We start from the raw sequence: 18,734 nt of genomic DNA, 5'->3' as shown, positions 1-18,734 counted from the left end.
GCCACGCTCCGCGGCACACTTAGCTGCCTGCGCCTCGCCGCCGCCGCCGCCGGGCGTCCCAACAACAACAACACATCAAGCGACGAATGAGCACCTGCTGACGTCATTAGTGTGCGCCGAGCCGGGAGGCTCTGGTAAAAGGCCCCGGCTGGGAAAGTGCTCACGTGTCTCCTAGGTGACTCGTCCGCTTGGTCCGAGCCTTCGGAGACAGCAAACATGCGGCGGCCCAACATCCTGCTGACGGGTAAGGGACCCTGGGGGGAAGCTCAGAGGGGAGCGGGCGCTGTGCCCGCGTTGCCGGAGCAGTGATCTGACATCCAGGGGCAGCGCAGAATTGCCCCGCCGCCTGCGCCGGGCTGGCCGAGGGCGCGGGTCGCCACGTTGCCCGCGGTCATTGAGTGAAGACGGTTTCGCTGTTGGTCTGAGCAGTCAGTGCAAGATCCACAGCGAAGCTGCGCAGGCGAGTCTGAAAACGTTAGTGTCCGTCCGTCCTCTGGCCCTGCCAGCGGGCATCGGAGGGGTCGTGAAACTAGGGAACTGCCTTGGGTTGAGTGGCTTAATGGTTGCAAAGGCTAGTGACCTGTTACCTATTTTTTAATTGTGTTAGCTCCATTATCAGCTTTTGATACGTCTGACCGAGGAATTTTCCCCTCATCAGTTGTTTTCCGTGAATGGCATTCGCACAAGTAGTCTGACAGCTGACTTTCAAGCTCAGGGTTTCGGCAGACGGTTGCTAGGAGTTTTCCATGACCAAATGATACTAGATTCGGTTTGGGGTCTAATTGCATAGCGTAAAGCAGATTTTGCTTTTATTTGCTAATGTCATTCAGATTTATATTTGCTTGTGAAAGTTTCTCCTTTCCCTATGCTATAAGATGTTGGTGTGGTGTAGGGTGGTGGTTATTTTGTTGTGGAAGGTTTTTGGTGTACTTATTTGACTGACTTATTTAAAGAGACATTTGTGCCCTTTAAAGTCTGCACAGCTGACTTGGTTCCTTTAAATCTAAACTTTATTTTTTCTTTTAAGTAATTTTAACATAATTGTGTTTCTGTTTATCAATGAGTTTGAGTGTGATGTACCATAATGTATTTATTTGCTAAAGTACTTACATTAGGTATGATACAAATAAATTATATGAATGACATTGAATTAAATAAAATATCACTTTATATAACTTGTTTTATAGGTACTCCTGGTGTCGGGAAGACTACATTGGGCAAAGAGCTTGCAGCAAGATTAGGGATGACCTACATTAATGTGGGTGATTTGGCAAAAGAAGGTAGGCTGTATAACAGAATACTCTCTTGGAGAATTTAGAACATATTAACTTTGTATAAGACCGACATGAAAACAGTAGGTAGGTACATATTAAATGTACATTATTGTTGCTTAATCACAACTATACATTTTTGGGGAGTGGGTTGATGGAGGTGATGCACTTAGGAGAGCTTGTAATCATTTCTTTTGCGATAAATACCAGACTTGTGTTCACGTTAACCTTGTTAAAATAATAAGTATTCCTTGTTAAATAAATAGTCTGATAGGATGCTACCGTCTTGACCGTGTATCTATCAATCGCACTGAGTTCATTTACAAAATGCAATTCAGACCAATGTCCATTATAAAGAATGTTTGCTACTCTTTCCCTTGTTTTCTTCCTTCCCTCAATCCCTCCAAATGTTTCTTGATGGCATTTTAGGGCAAAATCCTTCCTAAGTGCTGACAAGTGCCAGGGTAGGAGAATAGGTATATTAGCAAATGCCTTTTTTTTTGGCAGCCTATTCTCCTCTCCCATCTTTTTATTTATCTTCCTCACCAGTATAAATGGAAGATGGGATTTAGTGCTTAGTAATGTATGTATTTATTCTATTCAAAGAACTATATTAAGAGAAAATTAAGGTTGCACAGTAAGGCACTCAGATCAAGAGATGCTAAAGCCAAGTTCTTGTGCATAATTTTAACCTGCTCTCTTGAGCATAGGTGTTACTTTACAGTCTAATTATGTGATGCACTATTTCTCAAATGTAAAAGTTTTCTACAAATTCAGGACTCTGTCTTGCATTCCTCATTCATGCAAATAGTCCCTCTGGCCCCAGTCCTGTGCAGATTGAGATGCAGGATTGAGCTTTTTTAATCAGTGGGACTACTTGCATTAGTGATAACTGCTTACAGGAGTGAGGGTTGCAGGATGAGGCCCAGTGACAACTGAAAGATAAACACTTGGGAAAGTAAAAACGAGTCCTGTAGTACCTTTAAAGACTAACAAATTTCTGTGGGTATAAAGCTTTTGTGGGCTGCAAAAAGTGGGTTGTAGCCCACGAAAGCTTATGCCTGCAGAAATTTGTTAGTCTTTAATGTGCTACAGGACTCTCATTGTTTTTGCTGTACACAGACTAACAGGGCTACCCCTTTGGAACTTGGGAAAGTGTTAACCAAACCTTTTTAAAGGTATAATAAGAGCAGCTGCTCACCATATTTCCTCCCCTTGTACAAGTTCACCTCTTGTTCTTGTTTCCCTGAGCAGCTGTGTCATGTAGAGGCATAATTTAGTGCTAAAAGGCTTGTGGCATGATAGATGTTTTAATGAAGGGTGGATAAAAATCTATTATTTTAAAAGTGAATTGGATTTTTTAATTAAATTAATAACAGGATTTTTTAAAAAATAAACTCTGTTTAAATTGACAACCTATGTTAAGGCCTAAACTTACTATGATCCATTAAAATCATTTAAATTAAATACCAGAAATAATATTAAGCAGTTAATACTTGTGACAAGTTTTAAAAAAAGCCAGACCACTGAACTGGTGGATGTCATTGGCTGAGCACCTAGAACCAGAATTCACTGAAGTGCTAAGCCAGCTTTCGACAGCAGTAGCCTCTTCTGAGGTGCAGAGAGAATATTTTCTTCATTTCAGTTTATTCAACTCATAGACTTTTGGTCAGAAGGGACCAGTATGGTCATGTAGTCTGACCTCCTGCACAATGCAGGCCACAAAACCTCACTCACCCACTCCTTTAATAGACTCCTAACCTATGACTGAGTTACTGAAGTCCTCGAATCATGGTTTAAAGCCTCCAAGGTACAGAGAATGCACCAGCAAGTGACCCGTGCCCCTTGCTACAGAGGAAGGTGGAAAACCCCCAGTGCCTCTGCCAATCTGCCCTGGAGAAAAATTCCTTCCCAACCCCAAATCTGGCAATCAGTTAAACCCTGAGCACGTAGGCAAGAATCTCCAGGCAGACACCCAAGAAAGAATTCTCTGTAGTAACTCAGAACCCAACCCATCAAACATCCCAACACAGGCCATTGGCATATTTACCACTAGTCAGTGTTCATTCAAAATTAAGAAACTATTTGGAAGCTGAAAAGGGAGGAAAGATTGTTTTCCTCTTCCAAGCTAAGAATCAAAAACTAGCTGCAACAAGATGAGATCTACCAGTTCTAAAATCTTGAAGGACATGGAGACCAGAAATAATCCGTTCAATTCACTAACTACAGAGAGTACTTCCTTTGTTTAATACATTAGTTAGTTTTAAATGCAAAACATGTTTTGATAAACCTTTTTCTTATATAGCCAACACATTTAAGGTACTTCATTTAATTAAAAAAAAAAAATGCTGGTTTTGTGCATTTTTAATTGAAATTTAGTCTAGAGAGCCTGACGCAAATCACAAATAAATTAATCATCTAGTAAATAAGAAATGCATGTTTAACCATATTCTAACATAATAACTGTAAAACTTAAGACTTTGGATAAATGTAAATTAAGTTATATAAATGCTTAAATACATGTGTACAGAAGAGGTGGGTCTCCTAATAAGCAAAAAAGAAGCACCAAATTTAGTGTATAGGCCATATTTAGTTGCAAATCAGTATGTTGATTCTTCTTGGTTGGTACCAATTAACTTTTTCTTTAGGGAAATAACTAAAGTTCAAATGCAAAACACGATTAAAATCAGTTATTTAAAACAAGGTTTCTTGCTTGCTGATTTAAATCTTGATTAAAATCAGTGATTTAAATTGCTTTGATTTAAATCAATCCACCCTGCTTTAATGTTCAAGCTAATGCTTTTATCCATGGTATTTATATTTTATTGAAAAAATTCTATACAATAGATATTAAAGAATCTGAACAATAAACAATTAATGTTAATCACACATTGATAACCAATAGAAAATATGTTATCAAATGACTACCATTAACTCACAAAATAATGTGGACTCATTTTTCTATAGGGGAATTGTATGAAGGTTTTGATGAGGAATATGAATGCCCAATTTTGGATGAAGACCGAGTGAGTCCAACTTGAACTTTTAGCATATTGGGAGGGTTTGGGATTTTTCTTTTAATTACAAAGAAGCTGCCTCTAATTTTCTTGTGCCTTTGTCTGACTTTTCTGTAGGTAATTGATGAACTAGAAGATAAGATAAGTGACGGTGGAGTTATTGTTGATTATCATGGCTGTGACTTCTTCCCAGAACGCTGGTTTCATATAGTATTTGTACTTCGCACTGAAAATTCATTTCTGTATGACAGACTTGAAAGCAGGTAAATCAGTGGAGTAAGTGAAGGTGAATTGTCATGCAGCTTCACAAGAGCTTTTCAAGAGTACAAAACCTTGAATTTATATAAAATGATGATACAAGTCCTCTTTTTTTTTATATTTGCTTATTTAAGTGTTTTTTTTGTGTGTGTTTAGAGGGTACAAAGGGAAAAAACTCCAGGACAACATTCAATGTGAGATTTTTCAGACTATTTATGAAGAGGCGATGTCATCTTATAAAGAAGAAATTGTACACCAGTTGCCTAGTAACACGCCAGAGGACCTGGAACGGAATTTAGATCAGATTATACAGTGGTTTGAGCAGTGGGTGAAAGACAACAACTGAAATCTGAGGAAAAAGGAACATGTTGGACCTTTTTTATTCTGGATATTCTGGCTATTCAATAAATGAAATTCATAATTGTTGCATGGTAAATTAACCTTTTTTTAATCACTGAAGGGCAATCAAACAATGAGAATTTTTTAATCTGAGAAAAACAGAGGAATCCTAATAGTGATTGATCATATTTTGGAATCTGACATAGTTAATGCCAACCACTTGAAGGATGGATTTTGTACTGAGAAAAGCTAGGATTTATATTATAAAATGGTTTTAGAGGGAAGTCAAGAGCACACACAGACTATTCTAACATTAGAGAATGCTCCAAGCTATACTGGAGTGAAGCTTTGAGTATATATTTGAAGGCTTGTGTTCATTGTAGATATGTGAAATGCATGACTTTTGTGACCTGTTTTCAAATGCATAGATGTTTTAAAACAGAAGCTTCTTCATGACACAGGGAAGCATATCTTCAAATATTTCTCTATACCATAACCTAAAATGATCAATGGTTTATTTTATTCCCTTTGGGAGAATGTTAAAGTTTTTGTGAATGTAAAGTTTAAAGAAGCTGCAGTACAAAATTTTGTGGAAAGGGGAATGTGAATTACTGTTTGAGGACAGGTCTAAGTGACTCCAGTGAAACCTGAGCTAACTGCCTGTGGTCACCTGTCCTAATGGCCACTTAAATCTCAGTCTCTGTAAGAATTCCTCTTTATTAATTGTGCTGCATTATGCATTTAGCTGTTGTTACAGCTAGAAAACTAATAGGACCTTTGCTGGCTATTATTCATAGGTTTCACTGTAACTGTTTTGAGGGGCCTCTGTGCATGGAAATGATCTGATTGGATCTGTGTGAAAGGATAGTTTTTAATTTGGGTGGGTTTATCTTGTTTGTTCATAGTGGAGTGTGAAGCCTTTGAGTCAGATCCTGAAAGTTACATTCCCATCGAACACAAGGTTCCTTATTCAAGCAAACTCTTACAAGCTAAGAAACTGCCACAGAGTGGCTTACATTTAGCATCCACTAGAAGAGGAAAAATGTCTTAACTGATTGCATTGTGGTCCTTCAAAGCAATCTGAACAAACAAGTTTGTGTGCTTTCATAAAGAGATTTTTTTTTTTTTTTTTTTAGATAGAGTAAGTGACTATTGCTGTCATAGTTTCTGGGTTGTTTTTACCTCTACTGGAGGCTTCCTGTGTAACTTTAGGCAAGTCTGTGTACTTTGCTACACTTCAGTTTCCCATATGTAAAATGGGAGTTAGACTTCCTTCACTCACAGGGATAGTGTAATGCATTATGGAAAGGTTCTATAGAAGTGTAAAGTTTTATTATTTTATTCACTGCTAAACTTCCCAAGAATATGGTATATTTACTTGGGAGTTTTCTTGTGAAAATATTATGGTTAAATATCTAAGGGTCTATGTTTTCAATTACAATTTTGAAAAATAACCACTGCATCAACTATTGCTGCGTTACAGTAGAGTATTGCGAGCTTATGGGAAAGCATCATTCTGGGCAATCAGTGTTCTAGACAAAGGTCCTTGCCTTCAATAGTGGTCCACCCACAGAGAAGAACAAGCAATGTCTGCCCACATGAAGCTTCATTTACGGAATTGGGGCCAAACCTTGCAGTGGTTTAGTTATTAGAGATTGATATTGACATTCTTAATTTTCAGCAATGGAAAAGTATGTGGGTATAAAGAAATTTAGAAGTCATCCAGAATCTAATATTGTTTACTGTACATGTGCTATGTCAAGTTTTTTTTTTTTTTTTAAGGAATGTTCTAAATATCTAGTTTCATGTTTGCTTTTTTGAAGCAAAGAATTTAATATTGCATAAGAATTGTTTTAAGAAAGTTTGTCTCTATAAACGGTGTCAGTTTTGGGTGTCGCCAGTACGTAAAAGTTGTATTATAATGTATAGCTTCTGAAACTACATTTTAGTACTGGTCCTTTCTGGAAATTGGGGCTGTTTTTTTGTTTTTGTTTTGGTAAAGTATTTTTCAGAACATGAAAATTAAAGTACATTAACATAAAAAGAATTAACTGGGTCTATTTTACTTACATCAGATTTGTGGAATGTAACATCCAGAACTATATTTTCAAGGGAAAAGACAATGGATTGGTACAGAGATGTAACTTGTATACCTCTGCATCTATTTTAGCTTTTCCTGTACTGCATTTCACTCTTCATTGCAAATATCATCAGCCACTCCCTAGCTCTTTGAATATTTTGAACTTGGTTAGATGCTCTGTCTAGGGCTCCTGTCTTACAAGTATTGTCATAGGACATCAGTGCAGGGCATATCTCATGTAGAATCCTGGTTCTGAAAGTGGCCAGCAGCAGATGCATCAGAAGTTGCAAGAAAGCACAACTAGGTGTCTGTTCTGGACTCCACTCTCCATGGGGAACTTCTAACCTCATGGGCTAGTTTTTGGCCTTCAGCTGAAGCATAAGTAATTGCTTATATCTCATCTGTGCCTATAGAGCTCTTTGTGTCTCTGGCATAGCAGGTAATAAATGCTAATGGGGCAGTTCGGGGACAGGCCCAGCTCTGCCCCTGCCCGTACTGCAGCAATCTGCTGGCTACTTTCTGCCTGCTTTTTGCCCACGGTTGAGGGGCAGTCTTCCGCCTTGCCCTGCCTCGTGCTCTCTCTGTGCCGCCCTGCCCCACTCAGACCCAAGCTGAAGCACCCCGCCAAGCGCTAGGAGCGCCGCCCCTGCGCGCGGCACTGGCCCGCCTGGGGGTGGCCCTGGCCGAGCCGGACACTGACTGAAGCCCTGCCCCCGGGGGAGGAGGGGCCGCCACCGGCGCAGAGGAGGAAGCGAGGACGACTGCAGGTGCGGAGTGGAGACAGCGCGCACTAAGACCCAGGTTGGTTGAAGGTGGGCAGCGAGGTGGTCGCTGTCGGGCCTTTGCCGGTGGGTGGAGGGGAAACTCCGCGGGGATTCCCGTCGCCGGGCTCGGGGCCCTCGGCGGGAAGGTGCAGCAGGGGCGCCGCCTGGGGCGGTTCGGTTCACCAGGCCCTGGGCTGGGAGTCAGCAGGCGGCGGGACTCGGAGCCCCCGAGGGGTGCGGTGGGCTGCACGGGTGGGCGCTCCAGGGAGGCTGGGGACTTGGGGGCGGGAGGAGGAAGGCCGGAGAGGCCTTTGCGTGGGTGCTGCAGCCGGGCCGGGTAGGTGTGAATGAAACAGAGTTTGCACAGTATGAAGCGGCAACACCCAGTGGGTGCTGATGTGTGGGTGTGCGCGCGCAGGGCTCGGGGTCGGGTGCTGCCGAGCGTTCTGGGCTGCTGGGTAGCCTGAGGGATGCTGCCGAGTTTGAGTGCGGAGCCGCGCTCCTCTGCGCACAGGTGTGATTTCTTTCCTCGCTCCCCCCACCCCTCCCAGGAAATCACCCGCGTGCACGCACAGGGGAGCGCAGAGGGTTTGGTTTCTTGGGCGTTCGTTCATTGCACAGCGCACTTGCTAGGATTCAGTGCTTCATCACTACAGCCACCTGCTTTTTTCACTCCTGCATGTTGACCAGAATACCTTTTTTGGCCCTGACTTTCTGCATCGGGCTGCTATTTAAAGGTGCCCTGCAGAAGGAGAAAAATGGGTTTCTTAATCCTTTTTTGGTGTTATAGTATATAAAGAAGACTTAAAAGGGTTAACACTTGTCTATGTATTTTTAAATTAGAAATTCAGGACTTGTTTAGATTGGAAGACTCTCTGTCCTTTGTTTATAGGCGGATTTTTAAAATATAAATACACACACACATGTGGTTTCCATCAGGTGCAACAGAGGAGGCTGGATTGTAGACAAAGCTTACATAGACTTAGGCACTAAAAATGGGCTCCATGTAGTAAAAATGCTCAAGCCTTGTCAATGCTGCAATCTCCATCCATTCCACTGGTGGTAGAGCTTCACAGTTAGGATTTTTCAGACCTTTAATTCCCAATGTAAACAAAGCCATATAGGCTAGACATGACTTGTATTTTTAGTGTAAAAATGGGCAGGGGAGAGAATCCTAAAACCCCTTTTTTGATCTTTATAAACTATAAAGTGGAAAAAACAGCAGAAACCTAGTTTTAAAAAAAGTCTTTTAGCTGTTTGTCCCTCTTGTGAAACTTGCTACAGCACACAAGCACTAATTGAACAGTAACTGGCTACAAGATTTACAGTGATCTGAGAGCTTTAATATTTTTATTCAATATGGTAGAAAAATGAGCTACTATGTTCTTAACATAGCTGCTTATACATCAGGGGCTGCCTATGAATGGCTCTCAGAGGTTGTGTTCTTACGTTCTAAAGAAGTTATAGACCATGGTTTGTAGCCAGCTAAAGTATTCAATTGTCATTATTGGGCAGTTTCAGTTCTGTGGTACATCCTGTTCTGGACCTCATCACAGCACAGTCACAACACTTTATTCATTACTATGGTACTTCTAATATGCCCTTCACTTCACCATAATAACTAAGTATCATATCGTCTTTCTAGGTGTCCTTGTTTAAACAGTAGGAATTTACCCCATATGGAGTATCTGCTCTAGTCTTAGGCCAGGTCTACACTTACCTGGAAATTCGGCAGCAGTCGACAGGTGTTACACATGCTACACAGAGTAGCTTGCGTAACTCCCCTCGATTTCATAGCTCCTCTTCTACATGGTGTCTTCACTGTGCTGCGCTGATGGGAAATGCATTCCCGTCGATGCAGTGTTACTCCACTTGAGGGAGTGGTTTTAATGCGTCGACTTCTGGATCAATTGAGCAGTCAGTGAAGACCCGCTCAATCGATCCGGATAGATCGATCTGACGGCAGTGAAGACATACACTTATAAATTTGAGTCTAATAAGAAATAACTTATTAGACACAGACTTTTCTGTTTATCCTCTTGGCCCAAAGTCACTTTCAAACAGCCAGGCGTGTGTTGAGTTTCTTATTCAATACATAGATGAATTTCTAAGCAGCGTGGTGCAATGTTAAACTTGTTCAGAAGGCCATTCAACTAACATTACTGGAAAAAACAATCCATTATTTTCTCAAAAAATTACTGTGACTAGAAATTTAATTACATTTTCTAATAAATAATATAAAGAGTCAATATTTATACAAAGAGCCTACTGGATAGTGTATGAATTGATTCTAAATCAGTCATATTTATTTAGAATCATATTACTGATTCTAAATCAATCATTGAAAATTGAGGGGTAAAGTCCAAATGAATGGGATATGATTAGAAATGTTTACATCAGCTTGCAACTATTGTAGTAGCAAAAGTATTACCAGGTCAGCCAATGTTCACAAGATGAAGGTGATCTGTGACTAAGGAAAGGATATAAAACGTTTCCTCTTTATAAAGGTTTAATTATTTTTACAAATCAAATATCTAGCACTGAACAAGCCTCAACTGAAAATAGTATTAAATTGATTAAAACTGAATCCATTACATTCAAGAAAGTTCAGAAGGGAATAATTTTTCTTACACTTCTACATGAAGTAAACATTACCCACTTCACAGTACTTGATGTGACTCTTGTAAGTAGTGAATTGTAAACATAACGATACTTCCTCTTTACTACTTTTTTTTTTTTTTTTTTTTTAAAGTAAAGAAACCTAGGGAGTAGGTAGTTAGACATGTTCCCTTGTGCCTCGTTGGCAGAAAAAGGAACACTGATATGCATTTATGTTATTAGAAACCTACTTTGAACAAACTCAAACTAACTGCTGCTTTTGAGTCAGTTAAAACCAATCTCTTTGTTTAATCTTAGATTCAAGTTACTGGAATCAGTTTTGCATACCTCACAGGTAATTTTATGGACAAATGGCTTAGAATGATTCTTAGTGTGTTTTGTTCATGTGCACAGTAGACATCTTCTGGGATCCAGAAAACATTGGTGCTTTAAGAACTCAAGATTTTTCATTTAATCTTAGACAAATTACTGCATTCCTTTCTGTACTGGTACTTTGTCTGAGGCTATTTCCCTTTTCAAAATAGGCATATAGAGTTCTGAAGAAGATACTGTTTGCATTGCCAATGAGTGAGGTGTTCACATTACAGAGCAAACAGGAGGAGAAAGACTCAGAAGGTGAAGAGGATGACATGACATATGGAGACTTAGGAAATGGACTTGGTAGAAGACCTGGTGGTGTCTATGAAATGGAAAGTTTAAATGTGCACACATTCAGATCTAGAAAAGGGTCTGATAAGATCTTCACCCCGCTTCTGCTAAAGAAAGGGGAAGAAAGTGACGCTGCAGTTTTTCACTGTTCAAAATGCAATGGTTTGTATGATGTGTCATCCAAAAAGCTTGGAATAAGTGGCGTTACTAGATGCAGCCGACAAAATAGTTCTGGTAAGACTAACTTCTAGTTAATTATTTGCCCCAAAAATTTCTCTGTTTGTGAAATTGAGATGATAATCTACCTCACAAGGGTGTTGTCATTTAAATTGTATTTAAAACATTTTGAGAACCTCTAATGAAATATTTTTATGTGCCTGTAATGTTAGCACGTTACATTAACTGATACAATCTTCAACATTAGTGTTGTACAGTCTTTCAGGCTCATGTCATATCACTGTAAAGTTAATGTCCCCCACAGAAGTCTATAAATGCTTAAGAATTCTTTTTAGTTATGCTGCTTATATTTTCTGATACTGCTTTTCAGTGCTGAGATATTTTTATGATTAATGGAATGATGAATGTGTAGATTATATGAATTGTTGAATAAAAATGTTAATTTACATTAGACTTTTGGGAGTTAATTAAACACCAAAATATTGTATAAATGCAGCCAAATGCGTTGGACTGTAATTTCAGTTTAGTTTGTTGGGATGGTCTCAGGTCTCTCCCTCCAGACTCTTCAAATGTTAGGGGTTGAAACTATATTGGATTTTTCCCTTCCAGCTACTAGTCCTTTGGCCCTTCTTTCATGGAATGGGCTTTGCTTTTGAAAGTGAGGTTTGACAAAGAGATCAGGAAATGATAAGGATGTGTGTGTGGGGTGGGACAGAATAATTTTTTGTTTATGGAGGAATTGGAATGACAGTCCTATTCCACTTCCTTGTTCCTGTAAGGTGCTTAAGTGTATCATCCCTGAAATTGTATCTGAACTTTAATTTCCAGCTAAATATTGAACATCTGTGCTTGATATTTCGTTGAAATTGTAGTTCAGGAACAATCTCATAGTTAAAACGTTGCTCTAAAGAGTTTCCGGCTCTCTGTTTCCTCATTATTGGGTGTTGAATTTTATGTAAAGATGGCAATGCTGTGAATATAGTAAGCTAGTTAATGCTTCCCTCCCCCCCAACTTCTTTTTAGTCATTCTTAACTACCTCCAACTGAGTGGTACTTCTTTGTTCTAAAATCACTCTGGCTCATTCCTGCCCCGTCCAACACAGAGGGACAAACTGTCCAACATAAATGCTCTTTTGTTGGGATCAGCAAGGATCAGTGTGAAATTTATAGGACTTGTGCACTCCTAGTCAATCTCACAGTGCTTCTGCTTGCACTCTAAGTGATAAGGGTCTGTGCAGTGAGCTCCGTGCAAGCAGAGCTTGAGCCCACATGGAGCCGTGCTGAATTCATTGGGCCTCTGCACAGGGGTCTACCTATATCTAGTGGAGCACATTGCAGGATCAGAAAAAGCAGTTGTCCATAATAACCAGCTATATAAGTTGAATGAGTGGATCCAATGTAGTGCTCCCCTATATGTACTCCTGCAAGGCCTCATGCAAGCCATCCACATTCTATGAAACTAGAGTTCTTAAACACTTGGTAGCTAGTTGTTGTCTTGAAAATTTAGAAACACATTTTTCATAAATAAACACAATGAAAATGCATTTGGAGGGAAACATTTTTTGGAAAAAAGGAACACTTGAAATTAATTTAATCTCTGTGTGGCTGAACTTTTTCTTTTTTCTTACTTTGGCTTCTTTACATGAGAAATATTGCAGACCAGATTAGATACTGTTTTAGAATATTTAGTAATTCTGTGTTGTTTAGCAGTATAAAATTACAAGGATGATATCAAGTGTCTAAACAGGTCCCCTTATCAATGTAAAGGTAAAGAAAACTAAAAAAATTGGGAGTTTTGTGAATGTGTGTTTTGTTTTTTTTAATCTTATCAATTTTATACAGAGTCTAATTCTGAAGTGTCAAATGAAGAATTAAAGCAACAACTTCGAGAGGCAATAGAGGTTAGTACTAGGCCTAATGGCTTCTTTTGAAATGTTTATTACAATGTAATAAAATATGTACAATGTTATTTCATCGGAAATTCTTAGATCACTCAAAACTTTTGGGCCAACATGGGTTCTGTCAATCCGAGAGTTAGTTGGGAGACAAAAAATTCTGTGCCTTAGGATCTAGAAGCCTGAAGGTCACTGTATCCTCTCGATTTTCCAATTCTGGGGCCTGGAATTGCTGCAGAGGGCCTGGGTATGTGGATAAGAGCATAAAGCTTTGGCATAGAAAGAATATGCAAGTCAGAAGGCATTCTATTAATTGAATAGACAGCATAAGATTTGGGTCCAGTCCAACACCACCGGGGGTTTGCTGAGTGCCCTCATCTTCCACTAAATTTAGTGGGAGTTGAAGATGTTCAGCAACTCCTAGGAGGCACTCTGTACTCAATAGATTGCTCTATGTCATTCATCTGAGAATCTGTCTGAGAGAGGGCGTCCATATTTTATTGAAATTCTCCACTTAATTTTGCAGTTTAAACATGAAATACGGCAAAGAAATGATTTGCCAAATACTTGGTATGTGCTGCTTCTAGAGACTGAATGTAAGGTAGAAATTAAATACAAAGTGTATGTGCCTAGTCTGGAAAGGTAAAATCATAGGATAAGAAAATTGTCATTTTCTAGGAAAAGAACTACTTTGAAACTGTAAAATACTTCAACTCTTGATTGTGTAGGGCACGTACAACCATGTTCTATATTGAATGAATCAATTGAATTCAATCAAAGTTTATTTTTGTCCATTTGTTTTGAGATACTCATCTGAATGTCTCAATTTGTACACTCAACTCAGTATTCCAAATACAAGCACATTTCAATATCAGCTGCTGAATTAGTGGAACTGTAACAAATGCTGATTATCAGAGTTGAATTTGAAGCAGTCTAATTCTAGCTGCCAGTCAGATATCTACTACCTATAGTCTGGTAAACAAATTTCAGCTATTAACATGATCAACTTCTTATTTTTAATATGAACTTCAGTTAAAAGAATCTGGGACATTTTTGTCTGAGATCTTGTCCTTAACGTTGCTTTTCTGCTCTCACTCATTTAAAGTTCCAAGACAGAACATTTGTGCAGGTAACTATTACTTGTCACCAGAAATCGATTGAGGATGCAGGGAGTGAGTGGTTTTTCTTTTTAGCTCTTGGAAATTGCAAACTGACTCCTTTGTAAGGGGAGAATGGAAGGTGACCCAGGCACCCAAATGGGGATACAGTTGGATAAGAGCTTTTTTTCTTGGACAGCTGCTTAATTCTCTTGATATACCAAATAATACTAGAATAGTATCCATATATTATATAATATGAAGTAAATGTATAATATCTATATACAGTTGTAGCAAAATTAAAATAAAAGAGCAGAACAAGGCATAGTGTTCAAAAACCTGTGCCAGAATAAACAGTTATCATGAACAAGAGAACTGCATAATCCAATCATTTGTTTTAAAAACACTTGCAGAGAATGAGAAGAAATAGTAATTTGTATGTATGCTTGATTATACATTTTGTTTAATATGCATTCTCATTAGCATGTCATATCAGAAACAAGATGTAAATTATATTAATAGGAAAAGATTATTATCTTCTGAAGGAAGCACATTCAGTGACATAACTAGTTGAGACATAACAGGAATGTTCTGGCTTTTACTTTGGTTTTTATGTTTTTGGTTTTTTGCACTCCAGGAAGTAGAGATTTTAAAAGTTGAGCTTGAAGCATCACAGAGACAACTTGAAGGAAAAGATGAAGCACTTAAAATTCTGCAAAGTATGGTATGAATTGCTTTTAAATCAATAGTTTATTTAATAGGGTTTTAATTTAAAGTATTAACGCTACATGAATACTAAAGAACTGGCAATTATGATTTTATTACTATTTGCACATGGTTTCACAACTATTAATGAAAGAGGCTCCACTATAGTAGCACACTGGTAGTGTGATCTTATAGGATCTATCCACTTTATTCAATGAATGCTACCTTCCTTTGACTCCTTTAGCTAGTGTGGCTTCCTATGCTGTTTCTTTCATCACAAATCAGAGGTTCCGCTCAGTTCATTCCCTGATCTGTCACAATAAAAGACAATACCTATTAACTATTAGGGTATCCCTTTTTGTATGTGTTATGATGTTTTTGTTTACTATTGAAGTTAAAGATACCATAATCTGTTTCCAAGGATTTAGTTTGGTTATGCAACCCATTTACAGTACTGTTAGGTCCCATCGACTTAAAAGTGAATCTGCATTGTACCTGGTTCAAGGGTCATCCATATAGTATCCAGGTCCCTTGATAGTTACTTTTGTAACATAGACAGGCCCTAAAAGAAAAAAGGATCTTTTTTATTGTTTTTAAATCTTCTTTTCAAGTTGGAGCAGAGAGAAACAATCCCATAGTTGGGATCCTCCTTCTGGATGATGTCATGGTATCCTCACACTGAGAATACCTCTCCTGGGGAGGAGCCCACAGTTACTAGGAAAAGCCAGGTAATAGTAATGGGGGATTTAATTATTAGAAATATAGACAGTTGGGTTTGTGTTGACTGGGAGAACCGCATGGGAAATTGCTTTCCGGGTGCGAAGGTTATGAATCTCATGAGACATCTAGACATGTATGTGTAGTCCTGGGGAGCAGCCAGTGGTTATGGTACATATAGGTACCAGTGACATAGGGAAATGTACGTAAGAGGTCCTGTAGGCCAAATTTAAGTAGCTTGGTAAGAAATTAAAGTGCAGGACCTCCATGGTAGCATTCTCTGAAATCCTTCTAGTTCCACGCACAGGGCCAGAAAGACAGGTAGAGCTGAAGGGTCTCAGTGTATGGATGAGACAGTCATGTAGCAAGAAGGGCTTTAGGTTTATTAGGAACTGGGAAACCTCTTGGGGAAGGAGGAGCCTATACAGGAAGGATGGGCTCCTTTGAAACCAAAACAACCAAACTGTTAGCATGTAAAATTTAAAAGGTTGTAGAGAGTTTTTTAAACTAACGGTTGGGGAAAGCTGACTGGTGCTGCGGAGCACATGGTTCAGGGAGAGACATCCCTTAAGGATCAGTTTATGAAAGGGGGTAACTCTATATTCTAACAAAGAGGATAGGAAAGAAGTTGGTAAAGCTCACGTAGGAGCTAGTGAGGAACAATCAAATGTAAAAGAATCTCATTTAAATATAACACACGAAGAAAAGCAACTGAATGTTGACAAAATATACAAGTGCTTATGTACAAATGCTAGAAGTCTAAATGCTAATATAGTGCCTGGCATTAAATGAGGATATTGATATATTAGGCATTTCAGAAACTTGGATGAATGAGATTAATCAATGGGACACAGTAATACCAGGGTACCATACAGGAATGACAGAATAGCTCATGCTGGTGAGGGAGTGGCACTGTATGTGAAAGAAAGTGTAGCCAAATAAAGTAAACATCATAAATGAAGCAAACTGTATCACAGAATCTCTGTGAGTAGAAATTCCATGATTGAACAATAAGAGTATGGCAATAGGAATGTACCTTCGACCACCTGACCAGGATGTTGACAGTGATTGTGAAAGATCAGGGAGATTAAAGAGGTTAAAAAGGCAGAAAATGCAATAATAAAGGGGGATTTCAACTATCCTCAAATTGACAGGGCATATATTACCTCAGGAAGGGATGCAGAAATAAAAACTCTAGTCACCATAAATGATGTTTCTTGGACTAGCTTGTCCTGGAACCCACAAAGGGAGAGGCAATTCTTGATTTAGTCCTTAAGTGGCATACAGGATCTGGTCCAAGAAGCGTGAATATTGCTGACCAAATCAGTAATAATGACCGTAATGTAATTAAATTTAACATCCTTGTAGAGGGAAAAATGCCAAAGAAACCCATCACAGTAGCATTTAACTTCAAAAAGGGGAACTACTGAAAAATGAGGAAGCCAGTTAAATAGAAATTTAAAGGAGCAGTCACAAGGGTGAAATGCCTGCAAACTGCATGGAGACTATTTAAAAATACCATAATAGAGGCTCAAAATAAATGTATACTCCATATAAAAAAAACCAAACAAACAGTAAGAGGACCAAAAAATGCCACCATGGCTAAACAGCAGAGTAAAAGAGGTAGGAGAGGCAAATAGGTATTCTTTAAAAATTGGAAGTAAAATCCTAGTGAGGAAAATAGAAAGAAGCATAAACTCTGGCAAGCAAGTGCAAAAGTATGAGAAGGCAGGCCAGGAGAGAATTTGAAGACCAACTAGCAAAAGACACAAATTAACAGCACACCTTTTCTTTTTTTAAAGTACATCAGATGCAGGAAGCCTACCCAACAGTCAGTGAGGTTACTGGATGATTGAGGTGGTAAAGTAGCACTCTAGAAAGACAAGGCCATTGCAGAGAAGTTAAATTAATTCTTTGCATTGGTCTCCATGGCTGAGGATGTGAGGGAGATTCCCAAACCTGAGCCATTCTTTTTAGGTGACAAATCTGAAGTACTGTCCCAGATTGAGGTCAGTAGAAGAGGTTTTGGAGCAAATGGATAAATTAAACAGTAATTAGTCACCAGGAGCAGCTGGTATTCACCCAAGAGTTCTGAAGGAACTCAAATATGAAATTGCAGAACTGCTAATTGTGGTATATAAGCCTATCATTTAAAGCAACCTCTGCACCAGATGACTGGTGGGTAGCTAATGTGACGCCAATTTTTAAAAAAGGTTCTAGAGGTGATCCTGGCAATTACAGATGGTAAGTCTAACTTCAATACCAGGCAGATTGGTTGAAACAATAGTAAAGAACAGAGTTATCAGACACAGATAACGTTGATATGTTGGGAAGAGTCACCATGACTTTTGTAAAGTCACCAATCTTTAGAATTATTTGATGGTGTCAACAAGCATGTGGACAAAGGTGATCCTGTCGATATAGAGTACTTGAAATTTCAGAAAGCCTTTTGAGAAGGTCCCTCAACAAAGGCTCTTAAGCAAACTAAGCAGTCATGGGCTAAGACAGAAGGTTCTCTTATGGATCAGTAAATGGTTAAAAGATAGGAAACAAAGGGTAGGAATAAATGGTCAGTTTTCACAATTAGGAGAGATAAATAGTGAAGTCCGCCAAGAATCTGTTCTGGGACTAGTACAGTTCAACATATTCATAAATAATCTGGAAAAGGCGGTGAACAGTGAGGTGGCAAAATTTGCAGATAATACAAATTTACTCAAGATAGTTAAGTCTAAAACTGACTGAAGAGTTGCATAGAGTTCTCACAAAACTGAGTGATTGGACAACAAAATGGCAGGTGAAACTCAATGTTGGTAAGTGCAAAGTAATGCACAATGGAAAAAATAATCCCAACTATACATTCAAAATGATGGGTTCTAAATTAGCTGTTACCACTCAAGAAAGATCTTAGAGTCATCATGGATAGTTCTCTGAAAACATCTATTCAATGTGCAGCAGCAGTCAAAAAACTAACACAATGTAGGGAACCACTGGGAAAGAGATGATAAAACAGAAAATATCATAATACCACTATATAAATCCACGGTATGCACATACCTTAAATATTGCATGCAGTACTGGTTGCCCTACCTAAAAAATGATATATTCAAATTGGAAAAGGTACAAAGAAGGGCAGCAAAAATTATTAGT

At 38.8% G+C, this 18,734-nt stretch overlaps 2 protein-coding genes across 3 annotated transcripts in view; both read left to right on the top strand.

Moving 5' to 3' along the window:
• Window positions 1-157: 157 nt before the first annotated feature.
• Window positions 158-6,932, top strand: AK6 (adenylate kinase 6). Its single transcript, XM_067568894.1, has 5 exons — window positions 158-244; window positions 1,188-1,280; window positions 4,239-4,297; window positions 4,406-4,551; window positions 4,703-6,932. The coding sequence occupies exons 1-5, from the start codon at window positions 217-219 to the stop codon at window positions 4,890-4,892; spliced, it is 516 nt and encodes a 171-aa protein (XP_067424995.1). The 5' UTR covers window positions 158-216; the 3' UTR covers window positions 4,893-6,932.
• A 349-nt stretch (window positions 6,933-7,281) lies between these two features.
• Window positions 7,282-18,734, top strand: part of CCDC125 (coiled-coil domain containing 125) — a 34,661-nt gene continuing 23,208 nt past the window's right edge. The window contains exons 1-4 of one of the 2 annotated variants that reach the window (XM_067568906.1): window positions 7,282-7,766; window positions 10,873-11,230; window positions 13,016-13,074; window positions 14,803-14,889. In XM_067568906.1, coding sequence (XP_067425007.1) covers window positions 10,912-11,230; window positions 13,016-13,074; window positions 14,803-14,889 — 465 coding nt within the window. In that variant the 5' untranslated portion in view covers window positions 7,282-7,766; window positions 10,873-10,911. Of the gene's footprint in view, window positions 7,767-10,652; window positions 10,683-10,872; window positions 11,231-13,015; window positions 13,075-14,802; window positions 14,890-18,734 lie in introns of those variants that run through there. The other variant, XM_067568907.1, reaches the window with a different exon arrangement.

Source organism: Emydura macquarii, unplaced genomic scaffold (assembly GCF_026122565.2).
Source record: "Emydura macquarii macquarii isolate MOO-44397 ecotype Brisbane River unplaced genomic scaffold, CSIRO-AGI_Emac_v2 contig_2897, whole genome shotgun sequence".
Taxonomy (NCBI): domain Eukaryota; kingdom Metazoa; phylum Chordata; order Testudines; family Chelidae; genus Emydura; species Emydura macquarii.
This window is presented reverse-complemented; position numbering and strand designations above follow the sequence as displayed.